This window comes from Ranitomeya imitator, chromosome 4 (genome assembly GCF_032444005.1).
Source record: "Ranitomeya imitator isolate aRanImi1 chromosome 4, aRanImi1.pri, whole genome shotgun sequence".
Classification (NCBI taxonomy): domain Eukaryota; kingdom Metazoa; phylum Chordata; class Amphibia; order Anura; family Dendrobatidae; genus Ranitomeya; species Ranitomeya imitator.
Genome location: NC_091285.1, coordinates 115343374 through 115370350, shown reverse-complemented (window position 1 = coordinate 115370350; position 26977 = coordinate 115343374). Strand labels below are relative to the sequence as shown.

Sequence of the window (26977 nt, the reverse complement as noted above, 5' to 3'; positions counted from 1 at the left end):
ACAATTACTACATCCCGGGACCGGAGGTATGACATTACTTCCACCATTACTTTGGTAAAAACTCTGGGGGCTGTAGGCAGGCCGAATGGAAAGGCTGTATATTGGTAATGCTTTACCTGATTCTGAATATAGAAAGCTACTCAAGTATTTTCGATATTCCTGATGTATTGGTATATGGAAGTACACATCTTTTAAGTCTTACTGCCATGAAGCAGTGTTGGAAGAGGAGTTTTATGGTCGTGTTTATAGACTCCATCTTGAAGGAGTAGTTCTCTATCGATTGGTTGAGCTTCCTTAGATTATAGTTCTCCAAGAGCCATCCGGTTTTTGGATTAAAAAGAGGGGGGAGTAAAATCCGCCTCTTTCCTCCCGACCTCCTGAAGAACTTTTTTGTGAATGAGTCCCAAGACCTCGGTTTCCAGGGCAGATTGCTCCTGCTGGGACTTTCTTCGGGGAGTTATTATAAAGTTTTGCCTGGGTGGATAAATTTTATTTCCGGAAGGAAGAGGGAGAGTCTTCCTCCGACTTCAGGTATAATGTAATTGGGGGGATTTTTTTGCCAATGTAGAGGGCCCTTTAAAGGGAACCTGTCACCTGAATTTGGCGGGACCGGTTTTGGGTCATATGGGCAGAGTTTTCGGGTGCTTGATTCACCCTTTCCTTACCCGCTGGCTGCATGCTGGCCACAATATTGGATTGAAGTTCATTCTTTGTCCTCCGTAGTACACGCCTGTGCAAGGAGGGAGACTTCCTGCATTGCCGCCCTGCTGTGGGTACCCCCCTGATGGTTTATATACGCCACAGCTGTGACGTTGTCCGATTGAACTTAAATTGGGTGACCCGTGAGCAGGGGATGAAAGAGTCTCAGGGCGAATCTGATCGCACGAATCTCCAGGATGTTTATAGGGAGCCTCGACTCCCGAATTGTCCAACGCCCCTGGGCAGAGTGGTGTAGAAACACCGCTCCCCAACCGAGAAGACTGGCGTCGGTAGTTACCACTAGCCAGCGGATCGGGAGAAAAGACTAAGGGGATAGGACTAAAATGCACACGTGATCTATAATATATGTGTAAACAGACCAAGATCACATGTGTATTTTAGTCCTATCTTTGATGAAGCATCTCTATCTGCCGTTGTTTTTTCTGGCAAGAAACTTTATGTATAAGGAGCAAGGGACACAGATTACCAAGTCAGTTGCGAACCCTAGTTCTAGCTAAACATTTATACTGACATATCCATGTCCTTCCAAGCTATCCATATCCACACATCCACAGTCCTGTTAGGGCATTATAGGGATAGCAGGGTGAGCCGGTGAGGAGCGGGGGCGCCACGGCATAGGAAAATAGGGTGCCAACCTCCGCAGGCAGGTAGGGTGCACCGAGAAAGCGTAGGGCTTGGCACTACTCCAGCCTTTCCTGTGGTACGCTTGCATCTATTGGTGATGGTGTTGTCAAGTGCACACTTATGGTTTTAACATTTAAAATAAATAAAGGATATTTTTATGGTATTTTTGTAAGTCGCTTTTTGGGGACTTTTCTGTGAGTTTATGCTAATTTACCCCAAATTTTCATTTTTTTGACTGTGAGAGATTAGTTGCCTAGGCTTTCCTCTCCAGGACTGATTCGACCTGAAAGAAGGTTTAGAGTCTCTGTCTGAGCGCGCGGATCGGTCTGATCTGGATGAGGCGGCAGGATTGGACCAGAATGGGCTACTACGAAAGCGAAAATATTGTTGGCGCTGAAAAGCAGCTTTGGGCCTATGTTGCGGGAGGAACTTGCTCTTCCCTCCTGTAGCGTCGGAAATAAGCTGGTCTAGCTTTTCTCCAAAAATATGCCCGCTCTGAAAAGGAAGGGAAATCAGAGATTTTTTGAGGAGGAATCTGCACGCCACTCTCTGAGCCAGATAGCTCTCCTAATGGTGATGGCGTTCGAAGCCGCAGTTGCGGCACAGTCCACTGCGTCGAGAGACGCATACATCACAATCTCCAGCTATGGCATTTAATTTGGCAAGGTCCGTCACCTCACACAGAAGATCCTGTTCCTGAATGGATCTTGCGAGGGCATCTGCCCAGAACACCATTGCCTTGGCAACCCAAGCCGCAGCGAAGGAGGGAGATAGTCTTAGTTACTCACCGGTTAACGGTGTTTCTCGGAGTCCATGACAGCACTACGGAGAGAGGGGATCCGCCCTTCAGGAACATGAAACCTACAGATACATAAAGGCAGCACCTCTCACACGCATCAGTTGGTTTACAGAGCACAAGAGGACGACGAAGGTTAATAGTATACATAATAAACCATGATACAATAATAAACTATTCACTACCCTTGAATTATATAAATAAAGGAAGAGGTGTACACCCAGAACTTAAGAAGACGGGAGGGTATGTACAGGTGATGTAATGGACTCCGAGAAACACCGTTAACCGGTGAGTAACTAAGACTTTATCGGTCGTCCATGACAGCACTATGGAGAGAATTACAGAGAGTAACTAACTAGGGAGGGACTACAGCTTGCAGCACCCTTACACCAAAAGAGAGGTCAGAAGAGGCACCCAGGTTCAATCTATAGTGGTTATAGAATGTGTTTGGAGAAGACCAAGTAGCAGCATTACAAATTTGATCGATCGACACCTCCAATCTTTCCGCCCACGAAGCCGCTATAGCTCTAGTGGAATGCGCTTTTAGACCTTCAGGCGCCGGCTTGCCCTTTGAGACGTATTCCAGCGAGATAGCCTCCCTGATCCATCTAGCTAAAGGAGATTTCGATGCTCTATGACCTTTCCTACTACCCTGATAGGACACGAATAGGGCGTTATCTATCTTCCAGAGATTTGTTACTGCTAGATATTCCAGGATACATCTTTTTACATCTAAAGTGTGTAGCTTCCTTTCCTTATCGTTAGTAGGAGCGACCAAGGTTATTAGAGGACTGGGGGGTCTGCAATACCAAGATAGGATATTACACTTGGGGCTATTTAGTTTGGAAAAACGAAGACTAAGGGGTGATCTTATTTTAATGTAAAAATATACGAGGGGACAGTACAAAGACCTTTCTGATGATCTTTTTAATCATAGACCTGAAACAGGGACAAGGGGGCATCCTTTGCATTTGGAGGAAAAAAGGTTTAAGCATAATAACAGACGTGGGTTCTTTACTGTAAGAGCAGTGAGACTATGGAACGCTCTGCCGTATGATGTTGTAATGAGTGATTAATTACTTAAATTTAAGAGGGGACTGGATACCTTTCTGGAAAAGTATAATGTTACAGGGTATATACACTAGATTCCTTGATAGGGCGTTGATCCAGGGAACTAGTCTGATTGCCGTATGTGGAGTCAGGAAGGAATTTTTTTCCCTAATGTGGAGCTTACTCTTTGCCACATGGGTTTTTTTTGCCTTCCTCTGGATCAACATGTTAGGGCATGTTAGGTTAGGCTATGGGTTGAACTAGATGGACTTATAGTCTTCCTTCAACCTTAATAACTATGTAACTACAGTGGGGCAAAAAAGTATTTAGTCAGTCAGCAATAGTGCAAGTTCCACCACTTAAAAAGATGAGAGGCGTCTGTAATTTACATCATAGGTAGACCTCAACTATGGGAGACAAACAGAAAAAAAATCCAGAAAATCACATTGTCTGTTTTTTTTATCATTTTTTTTGCATATTATGGTGGAAAATAAGTATTTGGTCAGAAACAAACAATCAAGATATCTGGCTCTCACAGACCTGTAACTTCTTCTTTAAGAGTCTCCTCTTTCCTCCACTCATTACCTGTAGTAATGGCACCTGTTTAAACTTGTTATCAGTATAAAAAGACACCTGTGCACACCCTCAAACAGTCTGACTCCAAACTCCACTATGGTGAAGACCAAAGAGCTGTCAAAGGACACCAGAAACAAAATTGTAGCCCTGCACCAGGCTGGGAAGACTGAATCTGCAATAGCCAACCAGCTTGGAGTGAAGAAATCAACAGTGGGAGCAATAACTAGAAAATGGAAGACATACAAGACCACTGATAATCTCCCTCGATCTGGGGCTCCACGCAAAATCCCACCCTGTGGGGTCAGAATGATCACAAGAACGGTGAGCAAAAATCCCAGAACCACGCGGGGGGACCTAGTGAATGAACTGCAGAGAGCTGGGACCAATGTAACAAGGCCTACCATAAGTAACACACTACGCCACCATGGACTCAGATCCTACAGTGCCAGACGTGTCCCACTGCCTAAGCCAGTACATGTCCGGGCCCGTCTGAAGTTTGCTAGAGAGAATATGGATGATCCAGAGGAGTTTTGGGAGAATGTCCTATGGTCTGATGAAACCAAACTGGAATTGTTTGGTAGAAACACAACTTGTCGTGTTTGGAGGAAAAAGAATACTGAGTTGCATCCATCAAACACCATACCTACTGTAAAGCATGGTGGTGGAAACATCATGCTTTGGGGCTGTTTCTCTGCAAAGGGGCCAGGACGACTGATCCGGGTACATGAAAGAATGAATGGGGCCATGTATCGTGAGATTTTGAGTGCAAACCTCCTTCCATTAGCAAGGGCATTGAAGATGAAACGTGGCTGGGTCTTTCAACATGACAATGATCCAAAGCACACTGCCAGGGCAACGAAGGAGTGGCTTCGTAAGAAGCATTTCAAGGTCCTGGAGTGGCCTAGCCAGTCTCCAGATCTCAACCCTATAGAAAACCTTTGGAGGGAGTTGAAAGTCCGTGTTGCCAAGCGAAAAGCCAAAAACATCACTGCTCTAGAGGAGATCTGCAAGGAGGAATGGGCCAACATACCAACAACAGTGTGTGGCAACCTTGTGAAGACTTACAGAAAACGTTTGACCTCTGTCATTGCCAACGAAGGATATATTACAAAGTATTGAGATGAAATTTTGTTTCTGACCAAATACTTATTTTCTACCATAATATGCAAATAAATTGGTAAAAAAAACAGACAATGTGATTTTCTGGATTTTTTTTTCTCAGTTTGTCTCCCATAGTTGAGGTCTACCTATGATGTAAATTACAGACGCCTCTCATCTTTTTAAGTGGTGGAACTTGCACCTATTGCTGACTGACTAAATACTTTTTTGCCCCACTGTATGTAAGTAGGATTGGGGAGAAAAGATGGAAGAACTATTTCCTGTGTTCTGTGGAATCTGGACACTAATTTAGGAAGATATGCTGGATCAGGGGACAGTATTTCTCTATCATCCTTAAGCTGCATGTAAGGGGGAACCCTGGATAATGCTTGGATGTCGCCTATTTTACGTGCCCATGTTAGGGCTACCAGGAAGGCTACTTTAAGGGATAGATTTTTAATAGAGGCTGAAGTAATTGGCTCAAATGGGGCCTCTGTCATGGCTGAGAGGACTAGGTTCAGGTCCCATGGCATGACCCTATTCTTTACCATTGGCCTAGACCGTTTTGTCACCCTGATGAATCTGCTGACCCAGTGATTCTCAGCAATGTTGCAGCCAAAGAGGGCCCCTAAGGCTGATACCTGCACTTTAAGAGTATTTGGGGATAACCCCATATCTAACCCCTTCTGTAAGAATTACAAAATCTGGTCTATTGGTATTGACTGACCAGCTATTACCCCCGAGTTCTGAAGAAATCTCTTCCAGATCCGGACATAAATTTTTGTGGTGATTATTTTTCTACTCTTCAGCAGAGTGTTAATGAGGCCCGGAGAGAACCCCCTATCCTTTTACAGCGCCCGCTCAAAATCCACGCCGTCAGATGAAGGCCAACCGCCCGAGGATGGTAGACTGGGCCCTGGGATAGGAGATCCGGGATGTCTGGCAAGACCCATGGGTCGGATATTGACATAACCCTTAGGCATGGAAACCACGTTCTTCTGGGCCAGAAGGGGGCAATTACTATCACTGTGGCCTTGTCCTTCCTGATTTTCCTCACCACCAGAGGAAGTAGAGACAGGGGAGGAAAGACGTAAGCTAGCCTGAAGTTCCAGTCTATGAGGAGGGCGTCTACTGACAGAGTATTTTCTCTGGTGTTCAGAGAGCAGAATTGTGTCACTTTTCTGTTGCCTTTTGTGGCAAATAGGTCTACCTCCGGTTGACCCCACCTTTGCACGATGAGGTCGAAGATGGAGCCGTTCAGAGACCACTCTCCCTGCCTCAATGTGTTGCGGCTTAAGAAATCCGCTATAGTGTTTTCTGCTCCCCTTATGCGAAGAGCAGTCAATGAGAGAAGATGTTGCTCTGCTAGCTGGAACAGACTATCTGCTACACACATTAAGGATTTGGAACGGGTCCCGCCTTGGTGGTTTATGTATGCCACGGTGACCCGATTGTCCGAGAATACCCGCACATGGTGGCCCTGTAGATAGTCAAGGAGTGATTTAACTGCCTGTTCAACTGCCGTTAACTCCTTCAGGTTGGAGGACATTTCCATCTGACACTGATCCCAAAGCCCCTGGACCAATATATCCCCCATGTGAGCCCCCCACCCAGAAGGGCTAGCGTCTGAGGTGACTATACGAGTTACATTATATTCCCAGGGGACCCCCGAGGACAGGTTCTCTCGGTCTAGCCACCACTCGAGGGATACAATAGTGTCTTGGGATAGGGTCAGCAGGCTCTTCAGACATCCCCCCAACCTTTTTTGTTGTAACAGCACCTCATCCTGAAGTATCCTCGTATGATACTGGGCCCATCGGACCGCTGGAATACAGGACGAGAGAGAGCCTAACAGAGACAAGGCTCTTCGTAGGGACATGGTGGGGTTTTTTGAGGCATTCAGCACCTGAAGGTGCAGGCGATCAATTTTCTCGTGAGGCAAACGGCATTCCTGAACTTGGAAATCCAAGGTCAGGCCTAAAAATCGCTGCACCGTCATGGGCTGTAACCGTGATTTTTTTAACGTTTAGCATCCACCCCAGATGCTCCAGGGTCGACATTACTTTATGTAACTGTTCCAGACAGTGATCCGCCGTTTTACCTACGATAAGATCATCCAGGTAGGGGATTATTAGAATGTCAGACTCATGTAGGTGTGCCATAACTTCAGCCATTACCTTGGTAAACACCCGAGGGGCAACCGATATACCAAAGGGGAGGGCCCTATACTGGAAGTGTCTGACTACCCCATCCAACCGCACCGCCACCCTCAGGAATCGTTGGTGACCTGCATAAATGGGGATATGGTAATAGGCGTCCTTTAAATCCAATACTACCATAAAGCAGTTTTTAAACAGTAGCTTTATTGCGGTGTTAATAGTCTCCATTTTAAATGATTGTAAGATCAGGAAATTGTTAAGCGCCCTAAGGTTAATAATTGTTCTGAAGGAGCCATCAGGTTTACGTATCAGGAATAGAGGAGAGTAGAATCCTCTACCCTGTTCTCCTTCCGGAACCTCCGAAAGGACATTCTTATCGAGCAGGTCGTGATCTTCCGTTTCTAGGGCCGCCTGTTCCGCTGGAGAGGACCTGAGTGGGATAATTCTGAAGAAATTCTGAGGGATAGAGGAGAACTCTAGTTGCAGACCCGTAGCTATTATTCCCAAAATCCAATCGCTACTGGAGATTTTGGACCAGGCCGGGTATAAGGCAGATAGTCTACCTCCCACCGGGGCGACTAGTCATTGGGGTGGTTTTTTTACCTCACGGGAAAGCTCCTGACGTCCCCCACCTCCAAACATAAATCCAGTACCTTTCTTCTTTTTATCGTCCCATCTGCTCTGGTCTCTAGCTGGTCTCCTTCTAAAGAACCTTTTCCCTGCGAAGGGACGCCTGTAAGAAGTGGTCGGTAGACTGGGAAATTTTTTCTTCTCGTCTCCGGCTTTCTCCAGCAGTTCGTCTAGGACTGGACCGAACAGGTATTCCCCTTCGCATGGGATAGAGCACAGACGGGATCTGGATTGAAGGTCACCCGGCCAACATTTCGGCCACAGGGCCCTGCATGCTGCGTTTGACAATCCTGCCGCTCTAGCCGCCATTCTTGCAGAATCTGCAGATGCGTCCGCGAGAAAGGCAGCGGCATTCTGAATTGTTGGCAGGAATTTTAACATGGATTCTCTGGAGACTCCCTCTTCCAATTTGGACCCTAGTTGATCCAGCTAGACCATCATTGATCTGGCTGCACATGTTGCAGCTACTGCAGGCCTTAGGGCACCTGCCGACATCTCCCATGTCCCTTTCAGAAATGAGTCAGCTTTCTTATCGAGAGGATCCTTTAGGGAAGCCATGTCATCAAAGGGAATTGATGATTTTTTAGACGCCTTAGCCACCGCTGTGTCCAATTTTAGTGCTTTATCCCACGTGTTCACCAGGGGGTCCTCAAAGGGATATCTACGTTTAAAGGCCGGTGGAAAGGAGCCTTTTTGCTCTGGCTTTTTCCATTCCCTTTTGATAAGGTTCTGAACCTTGTCATTAAGCGGAAATGACCTACGCTTTTTTGGGTCTAGACCGCCAAACATTAGGTCCTGCGCTGAAAGTTCTTGCCTTTCGTCAGCCACCCCCATGGTGGATCTAACTGATTTGATCAGCTTGTCCATCTGGTCCAGCGGGAAACAGAAACGATTAGAATCCTCTTCTGAAGAGGATGCCGAGGAGACAGAGGTGTCTGAATCATTCTCCCTTCTAGGGCCAGCGGACGAATCCGAATCTGAGGCGCTAGGCTCCCTTCTTCTTTTGGAAGGCTTCCCCCGGGACAGGGATTTCAGGGAATCTTTCACCTCCTTCCTGATAATGTCCCTAAGGTTTGATGTAAAATCAGGAGACTCTTCCGCCACCTATGGGAGCGGAGAAAAAGGCTATGTAATTCACCCGGTGCTACCGCTATCAGTGTTCCCATCAATCTATTCCCTACCGTCTGCCGCACACACGACTGACAAAGTCTTTTAGGGTAGGCGTCTGGCAAAGGGCAAGCGCATAGTGCGCACTCCTTGTTTTTTACTTTACCAGTGCATTTTTTCCCCTAAGGAAATAAACATAGGAAAAGACTGCATCAGGGTACATTCACGAAGATCTCTTACCCAGGCAGTAGCGGTAGGTACCGGATCACTGGGGGGGTCGGTCCAGATCCTGTTGTCTAGATCTGCGACTGGGCTGATCACTGCGTCCGCGGGTCTTCGGCTGGGGGTTCGCATGGGACTTCTCCGAGGATCTGTCCTGCTCCTGCAGACCGACGGCAGCTTCCAGCTCATCCGTAGCTGCAGATGGGCACACAAGCAGCCCTGCAGCGTTCTGTTCGGCTATAAATAGCCCTTCCCCCGGATCCGGAACATGTGCAGCTGTGTGGCCAAATCAACCCCCCCACGTGCAGGACACTCCTCCACCCCCAATCGCCCCCCCGCCGCATGCAGGACAGCGGCGCTGTAAGCAAAAAACCGGCCGGCGTTTGACTTCCAGTCCTGGCCCCTGCGCGTCACTTCCGGTTTCGGGCAGTGCACTCAGGGACGCTCCCGGAAGCCGGGGACGGCTCTGCCGGACCCCCCAGCCGCCTGCCGCTACACTACCGCCGCCCACGGCCACAGCACAGCGGCGATCGCGGCAGAAGCTAGCGCCCGCCCCCCGACTCCGGTCCCGCCCCCCAAACCGAAAGGAGCGCACAGGGCACTCCCGGAAAGCCTGCACCGCACTGCACTGACAGGGAACCAGAGGCGGGGAAGACCGAGGCCCAGGAGGGTGAACGGACCCTGGGGGGGGGGGAAACAACATGCTCACCTCGCTGCCACTGGGGATGGACCTCCTCCGGACGTCGCTCCAGCCTGCACCGCTCACTGTCGTGGAGTCCTACCCAGACCCACCGTGGCGCTTCCAGGGACCCGCAGTGCCTGAGGTAGGAGACCCCCTCGCTACCTGGGTCGGACAGCCGGCCTGGGTGTTGATAGGAGAACGAAGTCGTATCTGAAGGGAATCCTGTCTTCCAGGAACAGGAAACCAACTGATGCGTGGGAGAGGTGCCGCCCTTATGTATCTGTAGGTTTCCTGTTCCTGAAGGGCGGATCCCCTCTCTCCGTAGTGCTGTTATGGACGACCGATAAAGAGAGGAACCTGAGGCTTCGTACACTGAGCGAGCTAAGGAATCTAGCTGGCATTCTGTGGGATTCTTAATTGAAGCACCATCAGGAACGGATAAGAGTGTTTTGGAAGCTAAGCGCGAAAACGGAGGATCTACTAGTGGAGATTCCGTCCAATCTTTAACAAGATCGGCGGAAAAGGGATACTTCGATTCCAGGGCCTTTTTGCCCGTAAAACGCTTATCCGGACACTCCCTGTGTCGCCTGACTATATCCAGGAAACCTGGGTGAGAGGCGAACGTCTTATGGGAATGCTTGATTCTCGTAAAGGAGACGGAATGGTCCGGAGCAGAATTAGGGAATTAGGGTCATCGTCCACTTTTAGTGCATGATTGACAGCCTCGATGAGGGTGTATACTGCAGGGGGGGAGCTAACCTTTATTGTCTCAACTTAGTGTCAGCCTCCTAGTGACAGCAGCATAACACCCCATGGTCCTGTGTCCTCCAATGTGGCGAAGGAGAAACTTTCTTTTTATCTCCTGCATGTTCCAGGATCTCTTCTAGTTTTTTCCCAAAAAGTAGTTGGCAGTCACGTGGAATGGAGCACAGCTTATGTTTAGATGGCAAATCCCCCGGACAACCCTTGAGCCAAAGGGCTCTTTTTGCCGCATTGGACAAGCTCGCTGCTCTGGCTGTTAGTCTTGCGGAATCTGCAGAAGAGTCTGCCAAGAAAGCTGCTGCTCCTTGCACTAAAGATATATTTGCAAGGATGTCGCCTCTGGGTACTTTGTCCCTTAGCTGATCCTCTATCTGCTTTAGCCAGACCATTAGAGCACGGGCCGTACATGTCCCAGCAATTGCTGGCTTCAGGCCCCCCGCTGAGGCTTCCCAGATATGTCTCAGAAACAAATCTGCTTTTTTATCAAGCGGGTCTTTAAGAACACCCGAGTCTTCTAATGGAAGGGACGATCTTTTTAAACATTTGGCTACTGCTCCGTTAATTTTAGGGATCTTCTCCCAGGATTCAGAGTCTTTATCCTCAAAAGGATATCTCCTTTTAGATGAGGAAGGTAAAGAACCCATTTTTTCAGGTTTTTTCCACTCTTTCTCAATGCTTTGATTTTCGCATTTACCGGAAACGTGTGTTTCCTCTTCTAAGCCACCAAACATGACATCTTCTAATGACCTAGGTGTCTTTTCCTCCTTAAGACCCATAGCAGATCTAACTGCTTTAACTAATTTGTCCACGTCCTCAGTTGAAGAGCATGGACAACCTCCTGAATCACTGTCCGAGGAATCTGAAAACTGGATAGTGGCCAAGGAGGTAGAGGGAGATCGGGATGATTTATGACTCTCCTGTCTCAGAGGCATCTGACTCTGTAGACGCCCTACGGCTTTTCCTTCTCGGTTTATTAAGGGCCATTTTCAAGGAGTCTTTTATTTCTGCCTGTATTATGGCTTTAAGGCTAGTGGCGAAATTAGGGGTCTCTTGTATGGTTTTGTTAATGCAGTCAGCACAGAGGGTCTTCTACCACTGAACTGCAAGTGGGTCTTTACAAAGGGCACAATCTCGGTTCTTTGCTTTATTGCTAGATTTCCTGGACCCCTAGTGATCAAACAGAAAAAATGGACCCTGTTACCATAAGGGTGACATTCACGTAGATCACTCACCACCGCCGACAATCAAGGGTACCGGTTTTGGAGGCTGGACAGATGCACGTGAAGTGTCCTTCCTGGATACCGACAAATCTTGCCAGACAGGACGACTGCCGCTCCTACCACTTGAGCGGCTGCTCCTGGTATGTTGGTGGCTCAGCAAGGCATCTGGCGAGAGCTCCTGCTGCTGCTGTGATGGTGGCTGCTGCTGCTGCTCTTGCTGCCCCACTTACATGATGAAGTTTCTGGGCACGAGTGCGTCTTCTGTGGTTATCACCCCTTTTATGGGGGATCCACTGCACTCCCCGCCTCCTCCGATGCCCAATAGTGGCCCCTCCCTGCTCTGCTGCACCGCCGGAGTCCTTATCCACCGGCCGGCGTTTTCTTCATGGGCGCCGCCATCTTGGATCCGGCACCCGCCCCCGATGTCACACGGGCACGCCCATTCCCAGGGTGCCTTGCGCGTTACGTCAGGCGGGCGACCCGGAAGCGGACGCCGCACGGCAGAGAGAGGAGGGCGGTGTGGCAGCCACGGAAGGAACCTGGCCATCTGACCGTGCTGCACAGACGCCCCCGCTCGGACGCAGAGCCCCGGAGGAGGAATTAGGTGAGTATAACTGTTGGTTATTTTTAAATAAAAAGGAAAACTGTGTAGCTTAATTTCCAATAAAGGACTTTATTCTGGCTGTGTCTTTATTTACCATTTAACTATAGGATTAATAATGGATAGGTGTCTTATAGATACCTCTCCATTACTAAGCAGTGGCTTAATGTCACCGGACAATACAAAGGTGACATCAACCCTAAAACTTGGACCCCACTTGCCACCACTACAAAGCTCGGACAAGGTGCCAGAGTTGGCGCATCTAATAGATGTGCCATTTTTGGGCGGCTGCAGACTGCTATTTTTAGGTTGGGTTGGAGGGGGGGGGGGGGGCAATATCCATGGCCCCTTACTAGCCTGAGAATACCAGCCCCCAGCTGTCTGCTTTAGCAAGGCTGGTTGTCAAAAATAGGGGGGAACTTCATGTTGTTTAAAATACGGCGTGGGGACCCCTCTATTCTTGTTAACCAGCCATGCTGAAGTTGACAGTTGAGGGTTGCAGCCCCCAGCTGTGAGTTTTGTCTGGCTGGTTATCAAAAATACAGGGGAACCCATGCAGGTTTTTTTACATTATTTATTTACAGCGCAGGAGCAACTGATGAAGGCTGGCGTCACACTACTGTAGAATGAGGGTGAGTGTTATGCGAGAAAAACCACATAGCACTCAGCCCCGTGTTAATTTATGGACTCATACTCAGTTGCAAGAAAAACGGACTTGTGCAATCCGATAAAATCTGATAGCACTCTGACCAATGTTATTCAATGGATTACATCTCATATGCAAATTCTTTCGCAACTGAAATTGTACTGAGAAAAAAAAATCGCAGCATGCTGCGATTTGCTGTATATCTCGGATGAGACTCAATGAGAGTCAATGGATGTGAGAAAAAAAAAAGTTAAACAGTACTCGGACCATGTGAGTGCTGTCTGATTTTTACACACTGGTGTCCTTTGAAAAGCCTAGAATAGATCGAATAGATAAACACAAATAGAATATATATATATCTCAGTGGGCCACACATACATATATTATAAAGGTATACATCTCATACATAGAAGGAACGTTGGCAGTCCATCTGCGGTGTTCTGTTAAATCACTGCAGGAGCCGACAGGATAGAAGGGATGGATTACATACAGTAAATACAAATAGAATAGGTAGATATAAAGATGGCTGTGACAAATACAACTAGTGCAGTGTGGGCATATTATTGTACATGTATTTAACCCCTTAGTGACGGAGCCAAATTTTTGAAATCTGACCAGTGTTACTTTATGTGGTAATAACTCTGGAATGCTTCAACAAAGCCCAGTGATTTTGAGATTGTTTTTTCGTGACACATTATACTTTATGATAATGGTAAATTTAGGTTGATATGCTTTATGTTTATTTATTAAAAATATCAGAAATTTGAAAAAAATGTTAAAAAATTTGCAATTTTCAAACTTTGCATGATTATCCCTTTAATCCCGATAGTCATACCACAGCAAAACATTAATAAATAACATTTCCCACATGTCTGCTTTACAACAGCACCATTTGCAAAATGTTATTTTATTTTGTTAGCATTTTAGGAGGATTAAAAATGTATCAACAATTTAAATTTTTTTCAAGGAAATTTACAAAATGTATTTTTTTAGGGACCTATCCATGTTTGAAGTGAATTTGGGGTCCTTTATATAGGGAAATCCCCACAAGTGATATCATTTTAAAAACAGCACCCCCTGACATATTGAAAACTGCAGTCAGGTCATTTGTTAACCCTTCGGGTGATTTTCAGGAATTAATGCAAAGTGGCATGAGAAAAATGAAAATGTGTATTTTTATCACCTAAATGTCCCTAACTTCTGAACAGGTTACTAGAGCCGACAGACTCTAAGGCCACTATTTGGTCATGAATTTCCATGACAAACATCAGGACCATGCAATCATGATCTGAGACCACCAATTGGGATAAAGTGGAAGCCCCCACAGTCTGTTAACCGTTTATAATGATGTAGTCACTATTGACAGCAGCATCTAAGGGGTTAAATAGATTTGGATGGTGCAAACACTGATCATGGCTGATGCAGCAAGTTGTCAGCTATAGTGGACAGCTGACAGCTACTGGATTGTCACCTGTATGGGGATATAAGTCTCTTATATCTCAGGTCAGTTAAAAGGCGTATTGGTGGTCACTAAGGGGTTAATTAATATAAGATTATTTTTCTGAAAAAAGGCACAATTTTCGTAACCAGCAGAGGGAAAGCCGATGGCTTGGGGCAGAAGTTTATAACCTGGGATGGGGGTAATACCCATGGCCTTCCCAGACTATTAATATCTGATCACAACTGTATACTAAGCTTTTACTGGCTATTAAAATGGGAGACCCCCCAAAAAATAATGTAGGGTCCCCCTATAATTAAAAACCAACAAAGGCTATGCAAACAGCTGCAGGCTGATATTAATAGCCTAGGAAGGGGACATGGATTCGGCCCCTCCTCCCAGACTAAAAACATCAGCTCTCAGCCGCCCCAGAAAAGGTGCATCTCTAAGGTGCGCCAATTCTGGCACTTAGCCTCGCTCTTCCCACTTGCCCTGTAGCGGTGTATACTGCATATATCCTGCATGTCTCCAGTCATTTTAATTCCATCTCAGCAGCCATATGTAATGGTATAGGGTATGTGCACAGGCTGCAGATTTGCCTGCAGATTTTTCTGCACCAAATCCGCAGCTCTTGGCAGAAAACAGTTGCATTTTTGGGGCGTTTTTATATGCGTTTTTGAAAGCTAAATAAAGATGTATTCTTGAGCAAAAAAAAAAAATTGTGATGTCATTTCTTGCCAACCTCCTCTTTTACATTTGTCCAACCCACACTCCATTACACACAGATAGACAGATTGATAGACAGACAGACAGAAATATAGATAGATAGATAGATCTATAGATATATGAATAGACAGATCTATGTATCTATCTATAGATATATGTATGGATAGATCTATCTATGGCTAGATGTAGATAGATATGTGAAAGTAGCCTAACTATCCATATATCAGTTCTTCAGATTCGGAGGCCGGATTCATCATTTCACATCATACGTTTTTTCGCCGGATCAGTCCTTGGGCGTTTTTTGATGGATCCGTCAAAAAACGGATGAAACGTGTGGCCAACAGGCGCAATCTGGCGCTAATACAACTCTGAGAAAAAAAACAGATCGGCGGGAAAAAAAACATCCGTTTTTTTCAAAACTCGCCAGATTGTGCCTGTAAGATGTGCCAATGCAAGGTGACATTAAGCCCGGTTAATAATGGAGGAGTCAATAAGACGCCTATCCATTACTAATCCTATAGTAGTGAAAGAGCTAAAAAAATAAAAAATAAAGACACAGCCAGAAAAAAGTATTTTAAATATTCTTAATTTCACCATATTTACCATACTCGATCGCCTGCAAAAAATTTAAAATGATAAACCAACCGCATACTCCCTGTCCACAGTTGTCCAATTAATAACGTGTCCCACAACAATCTCCCCTATAGAACAGTGACATTGGGTGATGTCACCGCTCTATAGGGCCTACAGTGACACACTGACCGGAGACAATGGCTCCTGCAGTGCATCACTGAAGAGGTTACCGGAGTTCAGAGTCTCACTTTATGGCAAAGCTGCGTGGGAATGTTCCCACACAGCAGTGCCACAAGTGAGAGTAAGAACTAATTTCTCAAACGCGGAGGGATACAGTGCAGAAGGATACCTTCCGTCATTGTATCCTGGAGCCCCTGGAGAGCGGTCGCATCAGCTGATGTGGCTGCTCTCCACGGGAGATCGTCGTGGGACACTCCTATTAATTGGATATCTGCGGACACAGGGAGTATATTGTTTGTTTATTATTTTTTAAAGGTAACCAATGACTTCGGGGATCAAGGTGATGTTGAGTATCTGCTGTATATCACGTATGCACGTACTGTACGCATGTACTGTACGCACTGTTGTATCCATGCAAGTGCCATCTGATTTTTACAGCAATTTAGAAAACAAGGTGCACTACCATGACAAAATCTATCATAGAGGTGCTATATCCATTAGTAAGTATTGCAAGGATAAGAGAGAAAAAAGCCTCACGGTATGATATGCACACTACAAATTCAATAACAATGTAATAAGCAAAAACATTAACACAATTACAAACATAAAACATAAGTAAAAACAATAATTGGATAACCCTAATCCTTTTATATACTAGCAACCCCAAATAATCAACTGTCACCCTAGTTGTCAATAACAATTGTAATGGGATAAATATTGTAAATAGAATCTCCTAAACAAGAACCCGGTGGCCAAAAGGGTCAATATATGGGGCCACAATCAGGAGTGCTGGAATAGAAACAGAAAATGCAGTGCAATTGGAATGCATAACGCCTAAACTTTTAGCCTAGACTGGGTAACTGGGTCTGACTGCACATATGCACATATCAATGAGCTAATCAGCCAGGTGGCAGTTATTTTGAAATTGACTCAGAAATCAGGCCATTATACCCTATGGCAAAATTTCCCTATTGAAATGCATTGAGACAATGCTTTCCAATGAGGGGAAAAAAATTTTCAAACGCAAATTGCGCCAAAACTACAAATCCGATCGACACGAAAAATACTTAGCACACCTCTCGTGGACGCTGGCTTCGAAATGACGCCTCACTGGAGTCTGTGCGTACAGCGGTTCGGGCTGCATTAATTGCAGAAAAAAGCCTAATAATAAGAAGAATAAGAACTAGATGGGTATTTCCTGAAGGAACTACAGATAGTGCTTTGGAATGGTGCCCGGGCTGCCCCTGCAAGACTTTCACACTGGGCGGAGCCCCTCGGGGGCCGATTTGGTGGGCAGGGCCACTCTGGGTGCGATTTGGTGGGCGGGGCCACTCGGGGTCCGATTTGGTGGGCTGGGCACCTCGGGGTCCGATTTGGTGGGCGGGTCACTTTAAGAGCTGATATCTGGCAAAACTGTGCCCTGGTGCGGTCATGTAGAGTTCGTAGGCGTTGGCATAGTAACTGGGTCTGACTGCACATATCAATGAGCTAATCAGCCAGGTGGCAGTTATTTTGAAATTGCCTCAGAAATCAGCCCATTATACCCTATGGCAAAATTTCCCCATTGAAATGCTTTGAGACAATGCTTTCCAATGAGGGGGAAAAAAAATTTCAAACGCAAATTACGCCAAAACTACAAATCCGATCGACACGAAAAATACTTAGCACACCTCTCGTGGACGCTGGCTTCGAAATGACGCCTAACTGGAGTCTGTGCGTGCAGCGGTTCCGGCCGCATTAATTGCGGAAAAAAGCCTAATAATAATAAGAATAAGAAGAAGTTAACTACGGTGGAATAACAATATAGTGCTTTGTGCCAAAGCACTATAATAAGAAGTTAACCACGTTCGGATTACAATATAGTGCTTTGTTCCAAAGCACTATAATAATAAGAAGTTAAAGGGACACTGTCACCTGAATTTGGAGGGAACAATCTTCAGCCATGGAGGCGGGGTTTTTGATTCACCCTTTCCTTACCTGCTGGCTGCATGCTGGCTGCAATATTGGATTGAAGTTCATTCTCTGTCCTCCATAGTACATGCCTACACAAGGCAATCTTGCCTTGTGCAGGCGTGTACTATGGAGGACAGAGAATGAACTTCAATCCAATATTGCAGCCAGCAGGTAAGAAAAGGGTGAATCAAACACCCAAAAACCACGCCTCCATGGCTGAAGATTGTTCCCTCCAAATTCAGGTGACAGTGTCCCTTTAACCCCTTTACCCCCAAGGGTGGTTTGCACGTTAATGACCAGGCCAATTTTTACAATTCTGACCACTGTCCCTTTATGAGGTTATAACTCCGAAACGCTTCAACGGATCCTGGTGATTCTGACATTGTTTTCTCGTGACATATTGTACTTCATGATAGTGGTAAAATTTCTTTGATAGTACCTGCGTTTATTTGTGAAAAAAACGGAAATTTGGCGAAAATTTTGAAAATTTCGCAATTTTCAAACTTTGAATTTTTATGCAATTAAATCACAGAGATATGTCACACAAAATACTTAATAAGTAACATTTCCCACATGTCTCCTTTACATCAGCATAATTTTGGAACCAATTTTTTTTTTTGTTAGGGAGTTATAAGGGTTAAAAGTTGACCAGCAATTTCTCATTTTTACAACACCATTTTTTTTTAGGGACCACGTCTCATTTGAAGTCATTTTGAGGGGTCTATATGATAGAAAATGCCCAAGTGTGACACCATTCTAAAAACTGCACCCCTCAAGGTGCTCAAAACCACATTCAAGAAGTTTATTAACCCTTCAGGTGTTTAATAGGAATTTTTGGAATGTTTAAATAAAAATGAACATTTAACTTTTTTACACAAAAAATTTACTTCAGCTCCAATTTGTTTTATTTTTCCAAGGGTAAGAGAAGAAATTGGACCTCAAAAGTTGTTGTCCAATTTGTCCTGAGTACGCTGATACCCCATATGTGGCAGTAAACCACTGTTTGGGCGCATGGGAGAGCTCGGAAGGGAAGGAGCGCAGTTTGACTTTTCAATGCAAAATTGACAGAAATTGAGATGGGACGCCATGTTGCGTTTGGAGAGCCACTGATGTGCCTAAACATTGAAACCCCCCACAAGTGACACCATTTTGGAAAGTAGACCCCCTAAGGAACTTATCTGGATGTGTGGTGAGCACTTTGACCCACCAAGTGCTTCACAGAAGTTTATAATGCAGAACCGTAAAAATAAAAAATCATATTTTTTCACAAAAATTATATTTTTGCCCCCAATTTTTTATTTTTCCAAGGGTAAGAGAAGAAATTGGACCTCAAAAGTTGTTGTCCAATTTGTCCCGAGTACGTTGATACCCCATATGTGGCAGTAAACCACTGTTTGGGTGCATGGGAGAGCTCGGAAGGGAAGGAGCGCCGTTTGACTTTTCAATGCAAAATTGACAGGAATTGAGATGGGACGCCATGTTGCGTTTGGAGAGCCACTGATGTGCCTAAACATTGAAACCCCCCACAAGTGACACCATTTTGGAAAGTAGACCCCCTAAGGAACTTATCTGGATGTGTGGTGAGCACTTTGACCCACCAAGGGCTTCACAGAAGTTTATAATGCAGAGCCATAAAAATAAAACAAAATTTTTTTCCCACAAAAATTATTTTTTAGCCCCCAGTTTTGTATTTTCCCTAGGGTAACAGGAGAAATTGGACCCCAAAAGTTGTTGTCCAATTTGTCCTGAGTACGCTGATACCCCATATGTGGGGGGGAACCACCGTTAGGGCGCATGGGAGGGTTCGGAAGGGAAGGAGCGCCATTTGGAATGCAGACTTAGATGGAATGGTCTGCAGGCGTCACATTGCGTTTGCAGAGCCCCTAATGTACCTAAACAGTAGAAACCCCCCACAAGTGACACCATTTTGGAAAGTAGACCCCCTAAGGAACTCATCTTGATGTGTTGTGAGAGCTTTGAACCCCCAAGTATTTCACTACAGTTTATAACGCAGAGCCATGCAAATAAAAAATATTTTTTTTTCCACAAAAATTATATTTTAGCCCCCAGTTTTGTATTTTTCCAAGGTTAGCAGGAGAAATTGGACCCTAAATGTTGTTGTCCAATTTGTCCTGAGTACGCTGATACCCGATATGTGGGGGGGAACCACCGTTTGGGCGCATGGGAGGGCTCGGAAGGGAAGGAGCATCATTTGGAATGCAGACTTAGATGGATTGGTCTGCAGGCGTCACATTGCGTTTGCAGAGCCCCTAATGTACCTAAACAGTAGAAACCCCCCACAAGTGACCCCATATTGGAAACTAGACCCCTCAATGAACTTATCTAGATGTGTTGTGAGAACTTTGAACCCCCAAGTGTTTCACTACAGTTTATAACGCAGAGCCGTGAAAATAAAAAATCTTTTTGTTTTCCCACAAAAATTATTTTTTAGCCCCCAGTTTTGTATTTTCCCAAGGGTAACAGGAGAAATTGGTCCACAAAAGTTGTTGTCCAATTTGTCCTGAGTACGCTGATACCCCATATGTTGGGGTAAACCCCTGTTTGGGCACACAGGAGAGCTCGGAAGGGAAGGAGCACTGTTTTACTTTTTCAACGCAGAATTGGCTGGAATTGAGATCGGACGCCATGTCGTGTTTGGAGAGCCCCTGATGTGCCGAAACAGTGGAAACCCCCCAATTATAACTGAAACCCTAATCTAAACACACCCCTAACCCTAATTCCAACGGTAACCCTAACCACACCTCTAACCCTGACACACCCCTAACCCTAATCCCAACCCTATTCCCAACTGTAAATGTAATCTAAACCCTAACCCTAACTTTAGCCCCAACCCTAACTGTAGCCCCAACCCTAACCCTAACCCTAGCCCTAACCCTAGCCCTAACCCTAGCCCTAACCCTAGCCCTAACCCTAACCCTAGCTTTAACCCTAACCCTAGCCCTAACCCTAGCCCTAACCCTAGCCCTAACCCTAGCCCTAACCCTAGCCCTAACCCTAGCCCTAGCCCTAACCCTAGCCCTAACCCTAACCCTAATCCTAGCCCTAACCCTAGCCCTAATGGGAAAATGGAAATAAATACATTTTTTTTTATTTTTCCCTAACTAAGGGGGTGATGAAGGGGGGTTTGATTTACTTTTATAGCGAGTTTTTTAGCGGATTTTTATGATTGGCAGCCGTCACACACTCAAAGACCCTTTTTATTGCAAAAAATATTTTTTGCAATACCACATTTTGAGAGCTATAATTTTTCCATATTTTGGTCCACAGAGTCATGTGAGGTCTTGTTTTTTGCGGGACGAGTTGACGTTTTTATTGAAAACATTTTTGGGCACGTGACTTTTTTTATCGCTTTTTATTCCGATTTTTGTAAGGAAGAATGACCAAAAGCCAGCTATTCATGAATTTCTATTGGGGGAGGCGTTTATACCGTTCCGCGTTTGGTAAAATTGATAAATCAGTTTTATTCTTCGGGTCAGTACGATTACAGCGATACCTCATTTATATCATTTTTTTATGGTTTGGTGCTTTTATACGATAAAAACTATTTTACAGAAAAAATAATTATTTTTGCATCGCTTTATTCTCAGGACTATAACTTTTTTATTTTTTTGCTGATGATGCTGTATGGCGGCTCTTTTTTTGCGGGACAATATGACGCTTTCAGCGGTACCATGGTTATTTATATCTGTCCTTTTGATCGCGTGTTATTCCACTTTTTGTTCGGCGGTATGATAATAAAGCGTTGTTTTTTGCCTCTTTTTTTTTTTTTTCTTACGGTGTTTACTGAAGGGGTTAACTAGTGGGACAGTTTTATAGGTCGGGTCGTTACGGACGCAGCGATACTAAATATGTGTACTTTTATTGGTTTTTTTTTTTTTATTTAGATGAAGAAATGTATTTATGGGAATAATATTTTTTTTTTTTTTTTTTCATTATTTTGGAATATTTTTTTTTATTTTTTTTACACATTTGGAAAATTTTTTTTTTACTTTTTTACTTTGTCCCAGGGGGGGACATCACAGATCAGTGATCTGACAGTTTGCACAGCACTCTGTCAGATCACTGATCTGACATGCAGCGCTGCAGGCTTCACAGTGCCTGCTCTGAGCAGGCTCTGTGAAGCCACCTCCCTCCCTGCAGGACCCGGATCCGCGGCCATCTTGGATCCGGGGCTGGAGGGAGCAGGGAGGGAGGTGAGACCCTCGCAGCAACGCGATCACATCGCGTTGCTCCGGGGGTCTCAGGGAAGCCCGCAGGGAGCCCCCTCCCTGCGCGGTGCTTCCCTGCACCGCCGGCACATCGCGATCATCTTTGATCGCGGTGTGCCAGGGGTTAATGTGCCGGGGGCGGTCCGTGACCGCTCCTGGCACATAGTGCCGGATGTCAGCTGCGATAAGCAGCTGACACCCGGCCGCGATCGGCCGCGCTCCCCCCGTGAGCGCGGCCGATCGGCTATGACGTACTATCCCGTCCAGGGTCAGATAAGCCCAGGGCACCTCGACGGGATAGTACGTCTAAGGTCACAGAGGGGTTAACTACGATTGGATTACAATATAGTGCTTTGTGCCAAAGCACTATAATAAGAAGAATAAGAAGTTAACCACGTTCGGATTACAATATATTGCTTTCTTCCAAAGCACTATAATAATAATAAGAAGTTTACCACGTTTGGATTACAATATAGTGCTTTGTTCCAAAGCACTGTAGTAAGAAGAAGTTAACCACGTTCGGGTTACAATATAGTGCTTTGTTCCAAAGCACTATAAAAAGTGAAATCCCACACTGTTTTTTTGTTTGGCTTTTTTGCTTGGTTCACTAAATGCTAAAAGTGACCTGCCATTATGATTCTCTAGGTCATTACGAGTTCATAGACATCAAACATGTCTAGGTTCTCTTATTTAAGTGGTAAAAAAAAATTCCCAAGTTTGCTTAAAAAAAAAAAAAAAAAAAAAAAAAAAAAAATTTGTGCAATTTTCCGATACCCGTAGCATCTCCATTTTTCGAGATCTGGGGTCAGGTGAGAGCTTATTTTGTGCGTGCCTAGCTGAAGTCTTTAATTATATCAAATTTGTGCAGATACGTTCTTTTGATAGCCCGTTATTGCATTTTAATGAAATGTCGCAACGACCAAAAAAGTCATTTTGGCATTTTGATGTTTTTTTCTCATTACGCCATTTAGCAATCAGGTTGATTTTTCTTATTGATAGATCGGGCGATTCTGAACGCGGCCATACCAAATATGTGTAGGTTTGATTTTTTTAATGGTTTTATTTTGATTGGGGAAAAGGGGGGTGATTTGAACTTTTATATTTTTTTTTAATTATATTTTTAAAACACTTTTTTAAAAATGTTGCCATGCTTCAATAGCCTCCATGGGAGGCTAGAAGCATCCACTACTCGATCGCCTCTGCTACATAGAGGTGATGCACAGATCACCTCTATGCAGCAGAATTACAGGCTTGCTATGAGCGCCGGCCACAGGGTGGTGCTCATAGCAATCTGCGATCAACACCATAGAAGTCTCGAGGAGACCTCTGGTTGTGATGGGAATGCACCACTGACCCCCGATCACTTGACGGTGGTCCGCGGTGCGCGTACTTACACCCGCGCGGCCGGCAGAGCTTGTTAAATGCCGCTGTCAAGAGTTTGACAGCGGCATTTAACTAGTTAATGGGCGCAAGTGGATTGCGATTTCGCTCGTGCCCATTTCGGGCACATGTCAGCATTGCCGATAATGGGACAGTAGTCTCATCAAACGATGCATGTGTTCAATAGTAAGAAAAAAAAAAAAAACATACAACATATAGTACATACTCACCAAACACCAAGTTCTCGATGCCCTCGATCTCCTGTAACAAAAAATAAACCAATAGTATACTCCCTGTTCCGCCGTAATACATTTAATAATGTGTCCTACGACGATCTCCCATGTAGAGCAGTGACATCAGGAGATGTCACTGTTCTACAAGGTCCTCCGGCAATACAGTTAGCGGAGGTAATCCTGTGCGGTGTATCCCTCCGCCGCTGGGAGAGAGGTCACCTGAGTTAATTCATGCTGTCACCGGCAACGCTGGCTTGAGAAAATTCTCACACAGCGATGCCGTAAATGAGAGCCTGAACTCCGGTAACCTCTTCAGTGATGCACTGCAGAAGCCATTACCTCCTGCCAGTGCATTGTGAAAGGCCCTGTAGAGCGGTCACATCTGCGGTCACATCCAAGGAGATCGTCGTGGGACACTCGTTAGTAAATGGACTACATCGGAACAGGGAGTATTTGTATTGGTTTATCTTATTTTATTGCAGGAGATCGAGGGCGTCACATGGATTAGCAGTACAATAAATAAGGGGAAAAATGTGTTTAGTGTTTTATTTCATTAAAATACTTTATTCTGGCTGTGTTTATTTAACCCTTTAACAACTATGGGATTAGTAATAGATTGGTGCCCTATTGACACCTCACCATTACCAAGCTGGCTTGATCTCAGTTTACAATACAAAGGTGACATCAACCCCACAACTATTACCCTATATGCCACCACTACATGGCAGTGGGAAGAGAGCCTACGTGACGGAATTGGCACATCTTAGGCTAAGTTCACATTAGCGTTGTGCGGGGCTGTGTCGGGCGCATGAGTCATGCGCCCCTATATTTAACATGGGGGGGGGCGCTCAGCCATGATCCCACAGTGATAGCAGCCGATCGCTGAGACGTACTATTCCATCCATGGTCAAATTGGCCTGGGTCTCATGGACGGAATAGTACGTCTGATGTCAGAAAGGGGTTTAAGGAAATCAATGACTGTTCAAATCCAGCATGCCTTTGCTTCGTTTGGAAAGTGTTTATGTGCTGACATATCTGTGGCATGGTAAAACAGTTCACTGCACCTTTCTACCTACTTGTTTCTATCCATTTGTTCCTGTGAAGCCAGAGCTTTTCATCAATGACTAGGGGACAATAAGGAAGTAGGGAAGGTGCAGTTAACGGTTAGGCCATGCTAAGGGTGCACTGAGCAGCTGTACTTGGTTTGAACATTTATTTTGTGCTGACAGACTGTCATTAATGTTTCAACTATACCTTCATTCGGTGCATTTGCTGTCTGGAGAAAGCATGCTGTTTCTGAAGTGACTGGTACTGAACTTTCATACCGATCAGTTTGCGTTCCATTTCGGCTCTACGGTCTTCCACCTGAAAGATACAAAGTACATGTCAGCAACACCACTTGGGTCTTACATTTCTATTTTGAAAAACATTTTCAAAATACAGTCATGTGATTTCTGCTTCAGCTTATTTACAAGCAACTAGATGAAGAGCCCGGCGATGCCTGGGCATAGTAAATATCTGTGGTTAGTTATAGCACCTCACGTCTCTTATTTTCCCATCATGCCTCTCATTTTCTCCCTTACACCTCATTTTCCCCCTCACTCCTCTAATTCCCCCCTAACACTTGTCATTTCAACCTCACATCTGTCATTTTCCGATCACTCCACTATTTTCCCTCACTCCTCTCATTTTGCACTCACACCTTTTCATTGTCACCTCACACCCTTCATTTTCACCTAAGTATATACATGTTTGTCATCTCCCTTATATATAGTATACACCTGTATGTCTTCTCTTGTATATAGTATATACCTGTATGCCATCTCCCCTGTAAATAGTATATACCTGCTGTATGTCATCTCCTCCTGTATATATTATATACCTCTATGTCATCTCTTCTGTATATACTATATACCTGTATGTCATCTCCTATATATAGTATATACCTGTAGGTCATCTCCTGTATATAGTATATACATGTATGTCATCTCCCCTGAATATAGTATATACCTGCTGTATGTCCTCTCCTCCTCTATACCCATGTGTCATCTCCTCTTTTATATAGTATATACCTGTATGTCATCTCCTCCTGTATATAGTATATACGTGTGTCATCTCCTCCTGTATATAGTATGTACCTGTAAGTCATCTCCTCCTGTATATAGTATATACCTGTGTAACATCTCCACCTGTATATAGTATATACCTGTGTGTCATCGCCCCTGTATATAGTATGTACCTGTATGTCATCTCCCCTGTATATAGTATAAACCAGGATGTCATCTCCTCCTGTATATAGTATATACCTGTATGTCATTTCCTCCTGTATATAGTATATACCTGTGTGTCATCTCCCCTGTATATGGTATATATGTGTGTCATATCCTCCTGTATATAGTATATACCTGTGTGTCATCTCCTGTATATAGTATATACCTGCAAGTCATCTCCTCCTGTATATAGTATATACCTGTGTCATCTGCTCCTGTGTATAGTATATACCTGTGTGTCATCGCCCCTGTATATAGTATGTACCTGTATGTCATCTCCCCTGTATATAGTATATACCAGGATGTCATCTCCTCCTGTATATGGTATATATGTGTGTGGCATCTCCTCCTGTATATAGTATATACCTGTGTGTCATCTCCTCCTGTATATAGTATATACCGTAAGTCATCTCCTCCTGTATATAGTATATACCTGTGTGTCATCTGCTCCTGTATATAGTATATACCTGTGTGTCATCTGCTCCTGTATATAGTATATACCTGTGTGTCATCTCCTCCTGTATATAGTATATACCTGTGTGTCATCTCTCCTGTATATAGTACTAAATTGGCAGCCTGATAAATCCCCAGCCAAAAGGAAGCCCTCCCCCTGACAGTATATATTAGCTCACACATACACATAATAGACAGGTCATGTGACTGACAGCTGCCGTATTTCCTATATGGTACATTTGTTGCTCTTGTAGCTTGTCTGCTTATTAATCAGATTTTTATTTTTGAAGGATAATACCAGACGTGTGTGTTTTAGGGCGAGTCATGTGTCAAGTTGTGTGTGTTGAGTTGCATGTGGCGACATGCATGTAGCGACTTTTGTGAGATGAGTTGTGTGGCGACATGTGTGTAGCAACTTTTTGTGTGTTGAGTTGCATGTGACAGGTTAGTGTAGCAAGTTGTGTGCAGCAAGTTTTGCGCATGGCGAGTTTTGCGCATGTCGAGTTTTGCGCGTGGCGAGTTTTATGTGTGGTGCGTTTTGAATATGTGCAAGTTTTGAGTGAGGGAACTTTTGCATGTGTTGCAACTTTTGTGCATGTAGCAATTTTTCCGCGTGTGCAAGTTTTGCGTGTGGCGAGTTTTCCATGAG

The 26977-nt window shown here is 44.8% G+C and overlaps 1 protein-coding gene across 8 annotated transcripts in view; it reads right to left on the bottom strand.

Moving 5' to 3' along the window:
- SPDL1 (spindle apparatus coiled-coil protein 1) overlaps nucleotides 1-26977 on the bottom strand; it is a 582388-nt gene that overhangs the window by 298127 nt on the left and 257284 nt on the right. For all 8 annotated transcript variants that reach the window (XM_069763905.1, XM_069763907.1, XM_069763910.1 and 5 more), the window contains one exon: nucleotides 24860-24970. In XM_069763905.1, the coding sequence (XP_069620006.1) occupies nucleotides 24860-24970 (111 nt within the window). The remainder of the gene's footprint in view (nucleotides 1-24859; nucleotides 24971-26977) is intronic.